This window comes from Fusarium verticillioides, chromosome 5 (assembly GCF_000149555.1).
Source record: "Fusarium verticillioides 7600 chromosome 5, whole genome shotgun sequence".
Classification (NCBI taxonomy): domain Eukaryota; kingdom Fungi; phylum Ascomycota; class Sordariomycetes; order Hypocreales; family Nectriaceae; genus Fusarium; species Fusarium verticillioides.
Window position 1 is genome coordinate 3,393,707 of NC_031679.1, and position 16,405 is coordinate 3,410,111.

The 16,405-nt window shown below is 50.2% G+C and overlaps 6 protein-coding genes across 12 annotated transcripts; 1 reads left to right on the forward strand and 5 right to left on the reverse strand.

Annotated features, from left to right (window-relative positions):
• Positions 1 to 549: 549 nt before the first annotated feature.
• On the reverse strand, positions 550 to 1,536 carry FVEG_09150 (hypothetical protein; the record flags this gene model as incomplete). Its single annotated transcript, XM_018898080.1, has 1 exon — positions 550 to 1,536. One exon carries the CDS (start codon positions 1,534 to 1,536, stop codon positions 550 to 552), a length of 987 nt encoding a protein of 328 aa, XP_018755880.1.
• Positions 1,537 to 6,002: 4,466 nt separating this feature from the next.
• FVEG_16528 (hypothetical protein) lies at positions 6,003 to 6,811 on the reverse strand. Its single transcript, XM_018905749.1, has one exon. It carries the CDS (start codon positions 6,668 to 6,670, stop codon positions 6,170 to 6,172), a length of 501 nt encoding a protein of 166 aa, XP_018755881.1. The 5' UTR covers positions 6,671 to 6,811; the 3' UTR covers positions 6,003 to 6,169.
• Positions 6,812 to 7,132: 321 nt separating this feature from the next.
• FVEG_16529 (hypothetical protein) lies at positions 7,133 to 9,200 on the reverse strand. Of its 5 annotated transcripts, none has more exons than XM_018905750.1 (7): positions 8,431 to 9,200; positions 8,154 to 8,333; positions 7,914 to 8,089; positions 7,782 to 7,819; positions 7,651 to 7,724; positions 7,519 to 7,579; positions 7,133 to 7,421 (listed from the first exon to the last, which is right to left on the reverse strand). In XM_018905750.1, the coding sequence occupies exons 1-7, from the start codon at positions 9,010 to 9,012 to the stop codon at positions 7,225 to 7,227; spliced, it is 1,308 nt and encodes a 435-aa protein (XP_018755882.1). In that variant the 5' UTR covers positions 9,013 to 9,200; the 3' UTR covers positions 7,133 to 7,224. The 5 variants fall into 5 exon arrangements, with proteins under 5 accessions (XP_018755882.1, XP_018755886.1, XP_018755884.1 ...); XM_018905754.1 differs by having other exon boundaries at positions 7,160 to 7,421; positions 7,519 to 7,724; positions 8,431 to 8,712; positions 8,777 to 9,200; XM_018905752.1 differs by having other exon boundaries at positions 7,160 to 7,421; positions 7,519 to 7,724.
• A 1,141-nt stretch (positions 9,201 to 10,341) lies between these two features.
• Positions 10,342 to 15,010, forward strand: FVEG_09152 (CDP-diacylglycerol-glycerol-3-phosphate 3-phosphatidyltransferase). Of its 3 annotated transcripts, none has more exons than XM_018898082.1 (6): positions 10,342 to 10,646; positions 10,705 to 11,027; positions 11,082 to 11,328; positions 11,380 to 12,355; positions 12,407 to 14,547; positions 14,661 to 15,010. In XM_018898082.1, the coding sequence occupies exons 1-4, from the start codon at positions 10,456 to 10,458 to the stop codon at positions 11,477 to 11,479; spliced, it is 861 nt and encodes a 286-aa protein (XP_018755888.1). In that variant the 5' UTR covers positions 10,342 to 10,455; the 3' UTR covers positions 11,480 to 12,355; positions 12,407 to 14,547; positions 14,661 to 15,010. The 3 variants fall into 3 exon arrangements, with proteins under 3 accessions (XP_018755888.1, XP_018755889.1, XP_018755887.1); XM_018898083.1 differs by having other exon boundaries at positions 12,412 to 14,547; XM_018898081.1 differs by having other exon boundaries at positions 11,380 to 14,547.
• Positions 11,427 to 14,108, reverse strand: FVEG_09153 (tRNA uridine 5-carboxymethylaminomethyl modification enzyme GidA). The gene is made up of 3 exons (XM_018898084.1): positions 13,981 to 14,108; positions 13,640 to 13,904; positions 11,427 to 13,579 (listed from the first exon to the last, which is right to left on the reverse strand). The coding sequence occupies exons 1-3, from the start codon at positions 14,073 to 14,075 to the stop codon at positions 11,894 to 11,896; spliced, it is 2,046 nt and encodes a 681-aa protein (XP_018755890.1). The 5' UTR covers positions 14,076 to 14,108; the 3' UTR covers positions 11,427 to 11,893.
• FVEG_09154 (hypothetical protein) lies at positions 14,240 to 16,341 on the reverse strand. The gene is made up of 2 exons (XM_018898085.1): positions 15,016 to 16,341; positions 14,240 to 14,962 (listed from the first exon to the last, which is right to left on the reverse strand). Exons 1-2 carry the CDS (start codon positions 16,141 to 16,143, stop codon positions 14,357 to 14,359), a joined length of 1,734 nt encoding a protein of 577 aa, XP_018755891.1. The 5' UTR covers positions 16,144 to 16,341; the 3' UTR covers positions 14,240 to 14,356.
• Positions 16,342 to 16,405: the final 64 nt, after the last annotated feature.

Genomic DNA, 16,405 nt, shown 5'->3' on the forward strand with positions numbered 1-16,405 from the left:
ATTGTTCTCTCGCCGTTGAATTCAACGTTTGGCTCGTGAATGTACGATTCGTCGCTTGCAGTAGTTCCAGGGGTACATGCAGCTGCGTGTAAAATGATACGCCCATGTGTATCCACACACTTGTCGATCACCAATAAACAAAACATGCTCTGGCTAGTATTACCTGCTAAGGCTAGGCAAAGGCAAGCGCCTGACGCCAAGTCTCGAATTGCGGTGGATCGAAGAAACATGATGGAAATTATCCTTGTTCAGGTGGATACGAATAAATCCGATGAAGCGGCACGAGCGGCCGAGAATCTGCTTGGATCGAACGGGAGAACAACTTCTCTATCTCTTGGCAGCTTCGAGATGTTAGAAAGTCTCGATTGTTTGAAGAAATGGTTGGGGATCATTGTTGAAAGTTGACTTGTTGAGGTAGGAGGAGGACGATGAATTATTGTCTTGTTAGGTCAGCCACATCACATAACTCAAGAGCACTTCCAATCGCTTATATTTTGTTATGCTTAATTAACAAGACTATTTACTATTAATTAATAGTAGAGGTCCCAACTACGTACCCCCTAGGTACTTCCACCACTGGCCATCACCATAGGACGGCTGGTAACCATTTAGGTGCACCTGTGGCTGATGCATGTATGGCTGATGCGCTTGTGGCTGGTGCACGTATTGCTGATGCACTTGTGGCTGATGTGCCAATGGCTGATGCACTTGTGGCTGATGTGCCAACGGCTGATGCACTTGTGGCTGATGTGCCAATGGCTGATGTACCTGTGGCTGGTGCATCTGTGGCTGGTGCAGGAGTGTGGGATATGCCGAGGGGTGAGGAAAACCAGCGGAATGCCTCATGCCTGGCATATAGGCGCCGCCTATTGATTCCTCGATCGGGGCGCGGAAGTTCTGGCCATTCGTGAGCTCGGCGCGAGGAACAACGCCGCGGAGTCCTTGGTCGTCCGCGGGACTAGTCAAGAGACCTGCCTTGACGTCCTCCACCGTATAGTAGCTGATGAGATGGTGGGGCACGCCATTGTAGGTGATGCTGATAGTCTTCTTGACCAGTCCTTGTTCCTTGAAGTCGTACGAGTCGACAAGCGAACCGACCAGCTGGCGGTCCTCATCACTAGGCACAGAAGGGTACTCATTACCTTGTTCCAGGCCTTGTTGGAAAGGGAGAGCGTTCCGTTGTCGTGGTTTCGAGATGCCTCCAGATTGCGTGGTTGACTTGCCGCCCTTTCCCTTAGCGCGCTTCTTTTCTCCGGGTGCGAAGGGCTTTTCAAGCTGGCGGTAGACGAGATAGTTCCCCATGATGCGACTAGGGCTCCATGTAATGCTGTCGGTCCAGCGCTTGATTCCCGAAGCATGCTCTTCGTAAACGAAGATACTACCACTTTTAATGACATTTTGACGCTCACGGTCATGTGGTCGACGAGGAACATGAAGCAGTTGGCCAGCGAGACATGCTTCAAAAATGATCAGGGCATCGGTAGTATCGCGGACGTAACCATGGTACGTCGGTCGAAGTTGCGTGGTTCCAGACATGTTGTGTAAGTGTGAGTGTGAGTGTGAGTGTGAGTGTGAGTGTGAGTGTGAGTGTGAGAGTGTGAGAGTGTGAGAGTGTGAGTGTGAGAGTGTGAGAGTGTGAGTGTGTGTGAGTGTGAGTGTGAGTGTGAGTGTGAGTGTGTGTGAGTCTGAGTCTGAGTCTGAGTCTGAGTCTGAGTCTGAGTCCGAGTCTGAGTCTGAGTCCGAGTCTGAGTCTGAGTCTGAGTGTGCGAGAGCGAGAGTGCAGACTAGTCTCAAGTCGGCAATGACCGGGGTTATATACCAGTGTTCTGGGAGGGAAGAAAACTTAGGACCTTAACCCTAAGTGACAAAAATACATCGGTAAATCTGCAGCAAGGTTCGGTGGTTTTTTGCCCCCTGGGGATGTGGCTGGCAATGACTGTGAAGGCCAGTCAGGTGGCTCCCAATAAAGTTGGGATTTGAGTGAGGGTGGATAAAATCAAGCAGCCACACTGTGGCTAACGGCCGACAGGTGATCTGATTTTTATGTCACCTGCCCTTTCACTGAGAGCTCAAAGTCCACAATGGATTATTCAATCTTCAAAGCTTGATCGGGCGTCGAGTCCAGCCACAGAAGCTGTGTGTGTGCGTTGTTTAAGCGCCAGGTGGCAATGACTGTGAAAGCCAGTTCGTCAAAGTCCACAATGGATTGAAGCAATGTTGAAAGCTTGATCGGGCGTCGAGTCCAGCCACAGAAGCCGTGTGTGTGCGCCGTTTAAGCGCCAGGTGGCAATGACTGTGAAAGCCAGTTCGTCAAAGTCCACAATGAATTGATGGTCGGCGAAACGAAGAATGAAATTATCAAGAATAAGAGAGCAAGCAATGTGGAAGAAAATGTGGTGAAGTGAAGTTGAGGTGTAAGTGGATGGCTTGGATGTAATGTAGTCGAATGCAATGCAATGCACTTACCCAAGTAGGCAATCTACACTACAGGGCAGGCTAAAGGCTAGCTGCACTTGCGCTTCCATGGCATGGCATAGATGGATGGACTCAAGCTTGGATTTAGGAAAGAGCAGGTAGGTACCTAGTAATTCCCAGGGCTTGAATCTGGGGCCTGGCACTTAGGTTGTTGGCTGGCTCCCGTCTGCGTCAACCACATCCTGGGTAGTGTCTGTATCCGGCCTTTCCTTCAGCTTAGACGCCGTTCCATATCCACGCATATCATTCATTCATTGACATTGCCATTGCCATCCATGTCGTTTGGACCTCCTAGGAAGGAGGAGGAGGGAAATGGAACTGCAAGCAGCAGGTACCTAGTCCTAGCCTCCCTACGGACGGTACCCGCGGCCATCTCTCTCTTCAGGGATACTGGGGATAGGTCGGGTCAGTGTCAGTCAGTCAGTCAGTACCAGAGTACATACGGCAGTTCATACAGGTGGTATTGAGTCGGTAGGGCAGCAAAAAGATGTACGGCAGGGTATGGGAAAGGTACGTACCCGCCCGCCCGCCTACGAGGTACGGTAGGTACCTGTCTGTCTCCTCATAGACACCTCCCCTCGTCGTCTCTACCTTACCTACCTTACCTTACAGGACTTACATACTACTAACTCACCTAGGGGTCAAGGCCCATTGGAAACGTCCTGAATCCACTCAAGATTGGGCAGGTACTTCCGCTGACTGAGCAGATACCCTAGCAAAGCCCCTTCATCGCGCTGTCGGAGCATGTGCCGAAGTACCTCGAGAGCCTGCCTCTCGTATCGGTACGTGCGTGTGGTGGCGTCTCACACCTGCTCTTGAAGTGGGTGGTGGCTGTTGTCCGGATCTACTCTAGAGGTAGTTGCGGGCTGTTTGTATGCGGCCGAGAGACCGCCAGCTATGTCGAGGTCACTTGGGTACCTGCCATCATCTTTAGGGTTCCCTCGAGGTCTGTCTGTGTCTCACTCTAGAAGAGTTCGATCTCTATTCGAGCAAGGGCTTGGGCGAATCATTCTCTCAAGAGGCTTTCTTCAATTCAAAAGAAGCTCTTCACTATCTAAATTCTAAGATTCAGATCTAGCTAGAGCTGTTCAGCCCTTCTCCAAATCTACGGGAAGCTTAATGCAATGAAAACTTACATCTCCATCCCCCCCGTCCTATCCCAGCTGGAACTACCTCACCCTGAAGGCGGTACCTCTCCCCATGAGAAGTGCTTTGGAGGTGGATCTAGCTTTCATAGAGGCACGCCTGGGGACACATCCGTCACCTTCTGCACCCCTCCTACCCTCCTCCCTTCACCCTCCTTAATGCATCAGTGACGCACTATGCCGTTCTTTCTTGAGAATATTCCATCACAATGCCTCTAGTTATGATTTTCGTCTATCTCGATATGTGTGTGGCATGTATGTGATGTGTCTGATTTGGCGCCGCAGAAGAATTAAATCATCCCTCTCCAACAATGCTATTCTATTCTTTGTTACTGTATGTATCATCTTGGACGGCATTCTACACCATCATATGCGAACTCGTTTGAGCCGCCATGTCATTGGGTGTTCATCATCACTTTTCGTCTGTGCTGTTTTTTGACACTCATCAACCCCTCTTCTTTCTTTTTTGGATGATTTCTGTTATCCACATTGGAGAAAGAGAGGAGGGCCAAAGCACCACAGCCCCCATAAACCGACAACCATCACAGCTCTGAGCTCACTCACATCACTTCTGGGCTGAGTACGCGACAGTATCACTCACTCTTGAGTCGGCTCTTCTATTGTTGGGGGTGTAAAACAAAAGGCCCCTGACATGAATTCCGACTTATCCATTTCTCTTGGCTTTGCTCGTATGTACTGTAGGTCTGTATCAAATTGAAATCACAGGAAGATGCCGAAGTAGTAGAGGATCAGTTAGTGCGCTTAGTTAGTCGGTTCGTGGTTTAGTTTGTGATTCCAGATTTCCTCCTTCGCCCGTTGGATATGCAAATCTCGCTGGTGTTGGGTTGGCTTGGGCTTGGTGTTGGTGTGTGCCTGGCTGATGCCTGTATTTTGGCCTTTCTCGTCTAGTCCTAGGCGAGCTGTCTGGATGTCTGCCCGGGTCCGGTTGTCTTGCTCGCCTTGCCTTAGCTTAACGTGCCTTATCCTGCCGCGCGTCAATTGAGTTACGGAGTCTGATGCGGATGGATATCATGGCGTAGCTAATTATTCCATGTAGATAAAAGTCATCTCACATCATGTCACCTCAACTGCCATGAATGCCATACCATGCCATGGGTGCCCGTCCGTGTTTGATGCTCTGCTGTGCCTTATCGGCATTTAGACTAAACACCGCCTCCCGTGTCATGTCGAATCTGCGACGCGACACTGCTGCCCAGATTGATTAATTGATTCCATACCTAACTGTGGAACGCGCGCGCGCAAGGAGCTCCCCGGACCGACACTGCTACCCTACCTTTCTCCCGCAAACAGGAACAGAAAAAATAGCAGGAGCCCATGTCCTAGGCATGGACATGGACCTGAAAAATGATGAAAATGAAAACGAACATGGTCAAGTCCATGGACATGGTATGCAGCGACCTCCGGCATTGGCTTTGGTGCCTGTCTTATGGGTCTCTGGGGCGCTCTTAGTGCTCTCCACCCGTTCCTCTTCCCAGGTACCTTTTTGGGACCCTTTGATTGGCTGTCGCACCTGCCGTACTGCAGGCCATCTCTGCCTTTTACCGTGATTGGCTATTCTGCCCATCACGCTTTCTCCTCTGGGCTGCCACACCCTAGCTACCTGACCATTTGTCCCTTGTCCTTGCCCTTTGCCCTTTGTTCTCTGCTGTTTTTGTCTCGAGGGGCAGGAAGGGCCTGGGAAAGAGCGCACGCACAGGTGGATAGCCGACTGACGAGGCGGCACTCAGCCTCCCATTGGGTGGGATCCCTCAATTGGCTCTTGTAATCGTGTGTCATCGCTTGAGAGCATTCGCATGGGTTGTACTGTCAGCCCGCCAAGTACCGAGATACCTTGTCCTGGGCTTCATGATTTGATTTGCAAATTATACCTACATATCTGTACATACCCCAAACCCCCAAACCTGCGCCCCAGTTCGAGATACTGATGCTCGTCGAGCTTCCGTCTTCCGTTTGAAATGATCCAACTCCCATCTTGGCATCGGCTGTGCCCTGTCGCATCCCAATCGCATCCCATCGCATCCCATCGCATCGCCACGATACTAACGCTCAGAGAATCAACTCATTACGTCTCCTCATCTCCATCTATATTCCTGGACCTGGCAAACACTTGGGTCATTAATCCCTAGAGCTATTCTATAGTAATTAAACTAACCACCTTACGGGATATATGGTGGTATCACTATCGTCTGTAAACGGGCGTGACCTTGCTAACCAACCTATTCTGTCTGTTCACATGCCCGCCGCATCGCAATACCGCTGCGTCGACTGACCAGTGATGCCGAATCCGAAACGTGAGCATCTGCAGATTGCCAGATATGTACGGAGTACATACGGCTGATACGGTACTGCGCAGAGGCCAACGCCCATCCAATCCATCTTACAATACCGTAATATCAAACTGAGATGACAGGGTTATTCACAACTGCCGTCCCCAACATCTATGACCTGTTCAGTGCATCTTCTACACTTCTTCTTCATCTTTGATCGCTTAGTGCTCCAGAAATGGCTAACAAACGCGCCCTGGTCGCTCAGCCCTGCACACTGTAAAACCAGGGCTCTTCACCCTCACGATAGCGTCGACCTGGTCGTCGCATTGGTATTGGGACTGTGCCCTTGAAGACAGCGCCGCTCATCATGTCTGAATCTGTGTGTGCATCTGTGCCCGTGAGCCCTTCCTCCTGTTTCTGTTTCTGTTTCTGATCCTGCTTCTGCATCTGGGAGTGGTGATGATTGTGTTGGCTCGTATCACATCCCTTGTCCGGCTCCGCCGATATCTTCCCCGCCCGCACCGATGACCGTGCCTGACCCTCTGCCGCCTTGACCTTGGTGCTGGAACTGGCACCGGCGGCGCTGGCGCTGGTGCTGAAGCTGGCAGAGACGGTGCTGCTGTTTTTGGGGTTGCTAATTCGCACTACAACACCGCTCTCCCAATTGCGACAACTCATCTTTGGCTGTCCTGTCGCTCGGTTCCTTGACAATGCGGTCCCTGTATGGCACAACGTAGCCGCAACCGTCAGCGTTAGATTCATGAAATCGTCACAGTTTCGTGCCAGTCATGCTGAAATTATCCTCAAGAGGCAGCTAGTAGCGCGCTACACTATCTAAACAACCGCACCATCGCACTGGCCGTTGATGTTCGCTCGCTTGCTGCCTTGTTGTCTCAAGTTTCCCCCCATGTCTTACAGAAAAGAGGGGGGTTCGATTGGGGGCAAGGTCAGGGTCTCACTCACCATGCGCTTTCTGACAGATTTGCGCTGCCAATGTAGACCCAGCCAAGAGACATCTCTTCCGTTTTCGGCTCCGCGGCAGCCGGCCCTGAATCGTGGTGTCGCGGCTCCGGTCGCGTTTGCAATTGACTTCCCGCTTGCGTCTGTGATACCATGATCATCTTGCTGTGCATCAGAAGCCCATCTCTGGTGTTAACACAGTCCCGCACCAGCTCAGTGGGGAAGGTTGGCGAGCGCCACCATTTGGGCTGGACACAGATGGTGCCCGCAGCCTGCATCAGCGCGCTCACAAGTTAGCGTTGGCTTTTCATTGCGTCTTTCTTGTCGCATGTGAGGATTCTCCAGTTTATCCAAGATCATCCATCCATGCAATGCCATGCTCCAGGTAAACTTACGTTACGCCCACCACGACTTCTGCCAACTGTCTCATCCGTCGGAAAATATATTCGGAAACGGTCCTTTAGCTTCTTCTGCCACGGGTTTGACGCCTTATCTTTGGATGATGCGCCCGTTCGGCCTACCCTTGACTTGTGTTCGGCCATGCCATCATCTCCTGCAATTCACCATTCGTCAATCCACATCCATTACAGGTGAATGTTATGTGTGTGGTAAACAGAAAAGAGGGGTATACAGTATCGACGTCTCCTCACCTTGACATGCATTGTAGATTGCGCAAACCAAGTCGTAGTTTAGCGATCCAAGAGAGGCGCACTGAAGTAAGGGCTCATCCGTGGTTAGAATCAATGCTCTCTAGACTGGTATGCGACTTTAATGGTACCCACGACAAAATCCACTTCGATTGGTTGGTCAGTGGCTAGCCCGAGAGCAGCCACAGTGGTGCCCAGCCCGCTGTATCCTATATGGCATGAGCCGTTGTTGCGCAACGTTCATCGTAACTTGCACGTCCACTGACCTATTCGCTTTAAGGAATCTCCTTGATGTCCACCAGGGCTAGAATCTAGTATCAGTGCATCATTCATGCGGGTCAAGCATGATGATCATCAGACCATGCATGATCCAGTCTCCAAGGTCTTGATAGGCTTACATGGTGTACACAAAGCCAAGGTGCTCTGTTTGTGAGAAGTCGTAGTTGGCGAGGCTGCTGACCATGCCCTCACCAACACCAGCTGCTGACAAGAATCGGCCGAGCTCGGTGCTGAATGCAGTTTGCCGATAATTCGCGGGGTCCTTCAAACGAGGGAGGTCGATCAGGAAGACCATCTGGAGAACTCATTAGCAATCCCGTCAAGGGCGGCATCAAAATCGCCTCGGTTCAGCTACACACGTTCTCCATGACGCCAGTCTCCCCCCAATCATAGGGGACGAGATTGGCAGTTGGGACCACAACTCGAAGATAGTCAGGGTACTTTAGCAACTGCAGCTTGGAATGCATAGCCCCAGGCCCATTCATTGCCGGAAAGACGAACTTGATTCCCGGTGGCGCATTTGATTGCATCTCTGATTTCTGCGGCAGGTTTCGGCGTCAGCCTCTTAGTCTTGTCTATTTGAGGGGTCCAGCGAGGGATATCCGAAACGAGTCAGGACTGGTCATTGATACACACCTGGGCTTCACTATCGGCGAATGCCAGGAGCAACAGCTTGGTCTTTCTCGGGTCAATTTTGGACATGAGCCATTCATCATCCCACTGATACGAGCTTAGAAGCGCAAGCTCCAGCTTGTCTTTCTGAAACACCTCTTCGATCTTGATATCATCGGAAGTCCGCGGGTACCCTTTGGCCCAAGTTCTTTTGATAGCACCTTTGGGATAGGGAACGAAGCTTGGTAACATCTGTGCCGTTGCCGTTGCGGTTACAGGCCTGGAAGGTTCGGATGGTGTCATCCTCTTTGCCGGCGGGACCTCGTCAACACTTCTTTCGTCCTCTGGTGAGCGGCGCCGCTTGGCTAACCTCTGCAACCTTTCCTCTTCCATCTTCTTGCGATCAAGAGAGAGTAAGCCCAAGGAGGCCCCGCCCGAACCAGTCCCGTTCCGGTGGGATGTCGAGGTTGAGGCGCTCGGGATCTGCGAACTCTGGTCTCCCTGCTCCTCCCGTTCCTGGAGTGAAAGGGCAATAGCATAGCGTAGCGCTTCATCTTCATCCATGTCGCTCCCCAATTCGACGGGATCCTCTCGGGACCCAGCCATCTTTGCCTTTTGACTCCAGCGGTTTTGAGAACAAGAGTTTGGCCCGATCGACTGAGTTTCGGGTGACGGTTTGAAGTTGATTTTTAAGATCTGGAGTTATGGTTTAATGTTTTGGGTGTCGTCTGGGTTAAGTTATCGATTTGATATCCCTGTCTATGATCCTTGTCTCTCCAAGGGACGTGGAAGGTGAGAACGCGGGGTCACGTGGGACCGCGTCACATCCTTTGGATTGATCTGCCAGTTCCTCAGCGTTAGCGCTACGCCCTAAACAGTCCAGTTTGCCAGTCTAAGCCTGTCAATTCGATCTCGACCCCGACGAAGATTATCAATGTCTTTCACGCCAGAGCCATTTTCTAGCAGACGATCCATATCAGTCCCTTCGGCATCTGCGTAGTTCTTTTCGTTCTTAGCGGCCTGTCTACGGTCTAATGATTTCCAATACCTAAGATGTGGGAACATAGTGACGTCTGTGAAACAGCCACCAGCTTGCCCAGTTGCGCCTCTGGTCAACCCCAACCACTTACACAGCGTTATTGTACTACGACGCTGCAGTGCGGGACGCCAGAATGGCCATGATACGAAAATTACCCTGCGACGACTGAGAGTGTTGTGGAAAGGTACCGTGTTAATGATCATAGTCATATTGTAATCTGGAGCTCTTCTGAGAAGCCACCGGCACGTCTTCATCCTGATTTGGCTGTCCGTCTTTACCACCTATTACAGCTATGGTACCAGGCCAATTTTTCGGGGAGTTCGCAATGCCCCTCCAAAATGTCCAAGTATGCGGACCTCTCGATTCTGCTTGCTATCTCCTGAGAACCGGGCAGTTGGCATACTCCATGTCAGCATGAACCAGCACTTTAGGGTAGGCCCATGTTTTCAATCTTTGAGCATCTTTAGCTGCAATACTGGCAATCGCAACTCAAATTTACAGACCTAGAAAGTATAACCCTTGGTATAACCCTGCAAAACTCTGATTTGTGCAAGAAATGCTTAGATGCGTTAATTATCCAATTTGCCTTTGCTCGTCACAAACTACAATTTTACTGAAGAGTTTCACAACTAATGACACTGGCTTCCTTACCATCAGGGTTTAAGACAAACTCAAAAACAAGAGGGCCTTGGAAAGTAGTACACGCTTCAGATATTCATGACTTATGATGGCCCGAAATCGATAAGGTCGAATAAATAGATAATTAACAGTATGAGGTTCAATGATATGCCATGAGATGCAAGATCGCAAAGTTGGTGGCATATCGATATCACCAAATCGTGACATAAGATAAGCGGGGTCCGGGGTTCTAAACGGGGTTTCCCAACTTTGCTCCAACTACATCGCCAGAACAACTAAACAAGATTATTCCCTCTCCGGGACCAATTGAGCGACTGACGAGAGGGCTTGGGCAGCGCCCGTTTTCGAAAAAGGACAAGACAAGCGCAGAGATGAGTCTCTCTGCCAGATTGGCTTGGCGAGCGACGACGACGAGGTGTACTGCAAGATCGATACCTGCTCTCGTGAGGTCCGCGCCCAGACCCACGATAGCATCAACCCCGCGATGCCTCTTCTTCACAAAGGCCCAATCATGGTTGGATCATAAGTCCCAACAGACAAAGCTAGAGGACAAGCCTCATGGGTGAGTACAAGGTCCAGTTGTACCGATTGATTGTATTGTACTGACCAATTGTACATAGTCAACCTGTGATACAGCACGATAACGATATCAAGCCGTCACGCCCTGCTGCCGTCCTGCACGAAGACATTTACACGCTGCCCAACATCCTAACCTTCACACGTCTTGTCGCTGCCCCGGTCATTGGCTACCTCGTTCTTCACGACCAGCACGCATGGGCCGTCGGCCTCTTTGCCTATGCGGGCGTAACAGATCTCCTCGATGGATGGATAGCGCGTCGCTGGGACAGCAAGACAGTCGTGGGCACAGTCATTGACCCAATGGCAGACAAAACTTTGATGACGATCTTGACCATTTGTCTGGCTGCCAAGGGCGCATTACCGAGTGCGTTCATGCTCCCTCGTGATCCTTGATAACTCAAAAGCTAATGTGTAAAAGTTTGGTGCGCTGGCATCATCCTGGGCCGTGATGTCGGCCTCGCTATTTCTGCAATTTACTACCGATGGATTTCTCTCCCGCCACCAAAGACATTTGCCCGCTACTGGGACTTTTCACTTCCATCAGCTGAAGTTCGTCCCACGACTATCAGCAAGTACAACACCTTCTTGCAACTTGCGCTCGTCGGAATCACGACTGCTGCACCCCTCTTGAGCACCGACTTGTCATCTGCCCTGACAGTCATGCAGTAAGTTAAACCATATTGGCTTTCCATAACTCTCATTCTAAAAGTATCCAGATACGTCGTTGCTGCTACCACCATTTGGAGCGGTGCAAGCTACATCTACACAAAGGATGCAGTGAAAATCCTTAATAAGCAAAACTCTAAAAAACCCTGATTTGATATCGTCGTTCAGAGTCTATCAAGCTGCAGACCACGATAGAAACAGAAGAGGCCACAAATTTGGCTTCACCCAGCACGGCCCGTGCCTAGGGCTATCCAGAAAGCAGGAAACGCAAGGTTTGAACGAAAAGACAAAGTTCAGCAAGGTTCGAACAGAACTTTGAGCTTGAGCTTGATTGAAAATCTTGCATATACCCCCTTTATGTACCAACACTAGCGTCGATGATGATAGAACAAATCTTAACCTGCATATTCGAACTCTCGGACTCGAATTCCCAATCAGACAACAATGCTGAGATTGTGGCAGAAATATTTGACTTTTGAAAGATTTATTTAAGACCTGTCTTGTCCCCTCCCAAATACCTTATTCAATGAAACGCCATTTGTATGCGATTGATCCCAAATTAACTTATACACTGCCTCGATTCTTATTCGTTCTTTGTGTCCGGCGCCCACGTGAAGCATCCTTCTCCAACAAGTATGCTTCAGGCCTCCGACGAACGTGAGCGAGTAGACGTAAACTGCCCGATGGAGTCACGCCTTCAACATGCCTCGCCTGTGCGAGGTTCTCTGGCTTCGCTGCCTTGAGCGCCTCCTTCTCTGACATTGCAAGCCCAGGAATGTTGTCATAGTTGAGATCAAGGGGTATCTTGACGCGCTCATCGTTTGTTAGCTGTTTGCGCTCTGACTCGGCGATTTTGATATACGGTGCGTAAAATGATTCGATTTCAACACGACGTCGTACGCGAGGTGGAAAGTCCATTACGCCTGGGATGACTGGTGCAAGCTGTTCGATACCGACGCGTGTATCGGGGTTTGAGAGACGGAGGACATCTATACCATCGCGACGCTGAGTGTTGCGCTTCATATGGTACCCCTTTTCGATCCACTGTAAGGGGCTTAATGATACTGATTGTAAGAGCTTAGTAAGGTCATCAATCTGCTGCCTCTCATCGCGAAAACGACTCCAGCGCTTCTCCGATATGACACCCCACCCATAGCCCTTGGATGTCAGTCGAACATCAGCATTGTCAGCACGTGATGCCATGCGGAATTCGCTTCGGGAGGTAAACATCCGGTAAGGTTCGGTGACACCTTTCGTGATAAGGTCATCCACCATGATGCCAATGTACCCATCCCCTCTTGAGAGAAAAACCTGTGGAAACCCTTGAGACGAACGACCGGCGTTAATGCCCGCAAGGACACCTTGGCCAGCAGCCTCCTCATACCCAGTCGTGCCATTGATTTGACCAGCCAGGTACAGACCACTGATGGCTTTGGTCTCCAGGGTCGACTTCAGCCCACGTGGGTCGATGTAGTCATATTCAACACCGTACCCGGGCTGAAGCATTTTTGAGTTCTCGAGGCCTGGGATCGTGCGCAAGACCTCCTCCTGCGCCTCAGCAGGAATTGTCATGGACAAACCATTGGGGTAAATGACAGGGCTGTCCAAACCTTCGGGCTCGAGCCAAACTATGTGTCGTTCCTTGTCGGCGAAGCGAATAATCTTTGACTCAAGAGAGGGGCAGTAGCGTGGGCCCTTGACTGTCTCTCGAATGTGTATCGTCTTATCAAGGTTTTCACGCACTATCCGGTGAGTTTCCTCCGTCGTGTACGTCACACTGCAAGTCATCTGCTCCCGAATCGCCACAGTTTCATTGAGGTAACTGAATGGTGTTGGTGGGTCATCTCCATACTGCTTCTCCAGCACATCATAGTTTATGCTCGCTGCGTCGATTCGGGGTGGCGTGCCAGTCTTGAGGCGTCCCAGCTCGAAGCCCGCATCACGCAATGACTTGCTCAGCCCGAATGTCGCCGCCTCACCGAGTCGACCAGCTGGATACGCCGTCAGCCCGATGTGTATTTCGCCTCCGAGAAATGTCCCTGTCGTTATGATAACCTTTTTTGTCGGGAGAGTTTGACCGGACTCCAGGCGCACGCCCGCAATGCGACTTGATGCGCCTTCGAACAATTCTTGTGGCTCAGTGACGATATCGGACACGCTGTCGAGCACGATCGATAGGCCCGGATACGAAGAGAGTTCGTCTTTCATGTGTTTCTTGTAGAGCTCTCGGTCGATTTGAGCGCGGGGTCCCTATTGCGAGTTTCATTAGTCACTGATTCTGCCAACAACGAATCCGAATAGTCGACGAACCCAGACAGCAGCGCCTTTTCGCCGATTCAGAGTATGAAACTGAACACCTGATTTGTCGATAATCCTCCCTGCCAATCCATCGAGCGCATCAATTTCTCGAATTATTGTGCCCTTGCCGATACCGCCGAAACTCGGATTACAGGAACACGTTCCTAGATTGTCGATTTTCGGCGTTACCAAGGCTGTTCTTGCGCCAGATCGTGCAGCAGCAGCACATGCTTCAGCGCCCGCGTGGCCGCCTCCGATTACGACGACATCGTAAGGTCTAGAGCGAGGGTGTCAGTGATGATTTGCGATGCGATGGATGTCATGACGACGAGATGTTGTTTGCTGAGACATACCGTAAATCACTGGAAACAGTCGCAAGGTACCGCCGTCTTGTAATTATCCATTGGTGCCGTAGTACGGCTGCCCTAGGTCTTAGTAGCGCACGCATTTCATGTTGTTGTCGTTGTAAAATTTGCCCTCATGACGGGAGCAAGCTCTAAATTTTGGGTGTTGGCATCAGAAAGTACGGGTTTAGTTAATACGTCTCATCCAATCAGGTTACAACTTGGCGTTCTCTCACCCACATCGGCACTTCATCATGATACTTTACATCCTTGCAATAGACAATAAATTTAGGTACAATTCAATGGTTGACATTATCTGTATTTGATTTAAAATGGCTCAAAATCGTCGCTGCAATTGATACTGTTTCTCATATGACCATAATCTCTACCTCCTACCACGGCTCTCTGGCCATGAACTGACAGCGTCATCCACCTCCTCCAAGAAGGTCGCCGAGTTGTGAATCGTTGTACCTCCTAAAACTACTCTGACGCCTGGACTCGACGCGTTCAGCTCTGCGATCATCTTGGCTTCTTCATAAGTCGCACCCCCAACGATGAATACGATTATGTCCTGAGGTTTGTCCTTGGTCGTACCACCACCTTCGACGAAGGGGTATTGCTGGTCCTTGAGTCGTCCTTTGATCAAGTTCTGTAGGGTAGTCTCTAACAATGGGCTGTGTTGCGTATAGACATTTTCTACTCCTTTGAGACCCTTGAAGCGGCTGCTAGTACCAGAGAAAATGCCTGCCGACTCGAAGATTTCTGATATTCCGCCCTGAGACTGTGACGCTTGAAGGGAGTTGTGATACGCCGTCACCTTGCTGACCAAATCTGCCTCTCGCGGAGATACGTTTCCGGCAGCGACAAGGAGGTCCTGAAGCATGGGCAAAGTGTTGGAAGGATGTTTATGATAGCGGAGAGCGTATAAAGCTACGAGGCCAACCTTACTTTCTGGTGTAACATTCGGTGATTGAATGAGTCGCTGAATATTCTATGAATTGTGTTAGCTCATGCTCAAGGTTCATTCAAGAGGACAAGCAATACCTTTACATCAGTCCCATGGTTGTCGTTGCAAGCTAGACTTTGTTCCAGCTCACTAACCTCTAGGAGATTGTCGGCAGCTACACGTCTGCTGAGTTCTGATACCAGGGTAACATGCTTACTGACGTTGCCAGAGAGCTTTCTGAATTCTGGATATTCCTCGATAAATCGCTTCATATCCGATATTGACTCGATGTTCTCATTGTTCTTGGTTTTCGACTGAAATTGGCCAACATATTCCTTGATGTTGCCTCCAAGGTCGCCAAAGTTCAGAAACATGTTCTTTTTGAAGAATGGGTCCTGATCCTGTGATAGAACGATCTCCTTTTGCTCTGGGCTAATATCTGGAACGTCGCTCAGATCGACGCGCCCGTTCTGAATACCCAAGAGATGGTGGACCATGGCTTGATATGTCCATTGTGTGAGCAGTGGTGTCACTGGATCTTCCCGGCGATCCAACACAAGGAGAATGGGAGGAGTGTCGACTTTTCGGAAGTCAAATAGTGAATCCTCTTGGGTCATCAGATATCGGACCTCTGATGCCAGCTTCTTCGCCAAGGGGCTTGTCTTCTGGTACCTGATGAGGGGCTTTTTCTTGAGTGAGAGTAAGACAGCAACTAAACCCTCTGAGCATCGCTGTAAGGAGTCAGGGTTCCATGTATCAGGACTCCCTGCCCAGATTCTCTGTTGTGGAAGAGTAAAGCTGAAAGAAAAGAGATCAGGGTTGATGACATTGTAATCAGCAAAGTGCTCCTGGACCAGTTTGACCACCTCATGGTCATCAGCCTCAGCCAATCGTTCCAAGGACGACTTCTTGACAACATTTGTAAAGTACAAGTGATACTCGCCATATTTGGGATCACGAAGCTCATCTATGAGTAGCTGAATTGATTCCGGCGATGGCCGCACGAAAGATAGACATCGTAGGTGTCGCATCTTCTCTCTCGCAGCGTTGTCCAGACGATCGATGAGATAGACTTCATGGTTGAGAAGAGAAGACTGTGTGACCGCAGTCGAGACGATGGAGACTGTTTCTCTATCGAGTAGGAGGATTTTCATCTTGGCAGACGACGTATCGCTCGTCGTAACCACCTTATTGATGTACCCAGATACTGCTTGGGCGACGTCCATGTTGATGGCTGGGCTCACCGGCGCCGCGTAACGTGTTATTCCCGGGTTGCTATATGAGGTCTTTATGAGTGGCAGTGTCGTGAAGTGAGAGATATCAGGTATTTCAGTGGTAATCAGCGCTGTGATTCAGAGAATTTCTTGTTGTTGATGATTGACGTTGTGAACAGGGAGACTTCTAAGATGCCACTGTCACTGTAGTCTAACGTAAGGTAGGTGTTGTAGGTGAGCGCCCCACAACCTTGGAAGTAGGTATGGCCTGGAT

What these genes read in the sequence shown, in the direction of transcription:
- FVEG_16528 (XM_018905749.1), bottom strand. Translation starts at nt 6,670, where the DNA reads ATGAATCTAACGCTGACGGTTGCGGCTACGTTGTGCCATACAGGGACC.
- FVEG_16529 (XM_018905750.1), bottom strand. Translation starts at nt 9,012, where the DNA reads ATGGCTGGGTCCCGAGAGGATCCCGTCGAATTGGGGAGCGACATGGAT. An exon ending in AGATTCCTTAAAGCGAATAG is followed by an intron (nt 7,725 to 7,781) that starts GTCAGTGGACGT and finishes CATGCCATATAG; the next exon opens with GATACAGCGGGCTGGGCACC. An exon ending in AATCTACAATGCATGTCAAG is followed by an intron (nt 7,422 to 7,518) that starts GTGAGGAGACGT and finishes GGTGAATTGCAG; the next exon opens with GAGATGATGGCATGGCCGAA.
- FVEG_09152 (XM_018898081.1), top strand. Translation starts at nt 10,456, where the DNA reads ATGAGTCTCTCTGCCAGATTGGCTTGGCGAGCGACGACGACGAGGTGT. An exon ending in TGCCAAGGGCGCATTACCGA is followed by an intron (nt 11,028 to 11,081) that starts GTGCGTTCATGC and finishes AATGTGTAAAAG; the next exon opens with TTTGGTGCGCTGGCATCATC. An exon ending in TCTGCCCTGACAGTCATGCA is followed by an intron (nt 11,329 to 11,379) that starts GTAAGTTAAACC and finishes AAAAGTATCCAG; the next exon opens with ATACGTCGTTGCTGCTACCA.
- FVEG_09153 (XM_018898084.1), bottom strand. Translation starts at nt 14,075, where the DNA reads ATGCGTGCGCTACTAAGACCTAGGGCAGCCGTACTACGGCACCAATGG. An exon ending in ACTGTTTCCAGTGATTTACG is followed by an intron (nt 13,905 to 13,980) that starts GTATGTCTCAGC and finishes CCCTCGCTCTAG; the next exon opens with ACCTTACGATGTCGTCGTAA. An exon ending in GAAAAGGCGCTGCTGTCTGG is followed by an intron (nt 13,580 to 13,639) that starts GTTCGTCGACTA and finishes AACTCGCAATAG; the next exon opens with GGACCCCGCGCTCAAATCGA.
- FVEG_09154 (XM_018898085.1), bottom strand. Translation starts at nt 16,143, where the DNA reads ATGGACGTCGCCCAAGCAGTATCTGGGTACATCAATAAGGTGGTTACG. An exon ending in ACCATGGGACTGATGTAAAG is followed by an intron (nt 14,963 to 15,015) that starts GTATTGCTTGTC and finishes CACAATTCATAG; the next exon opens with AATATTCAGCGACTCATTCA.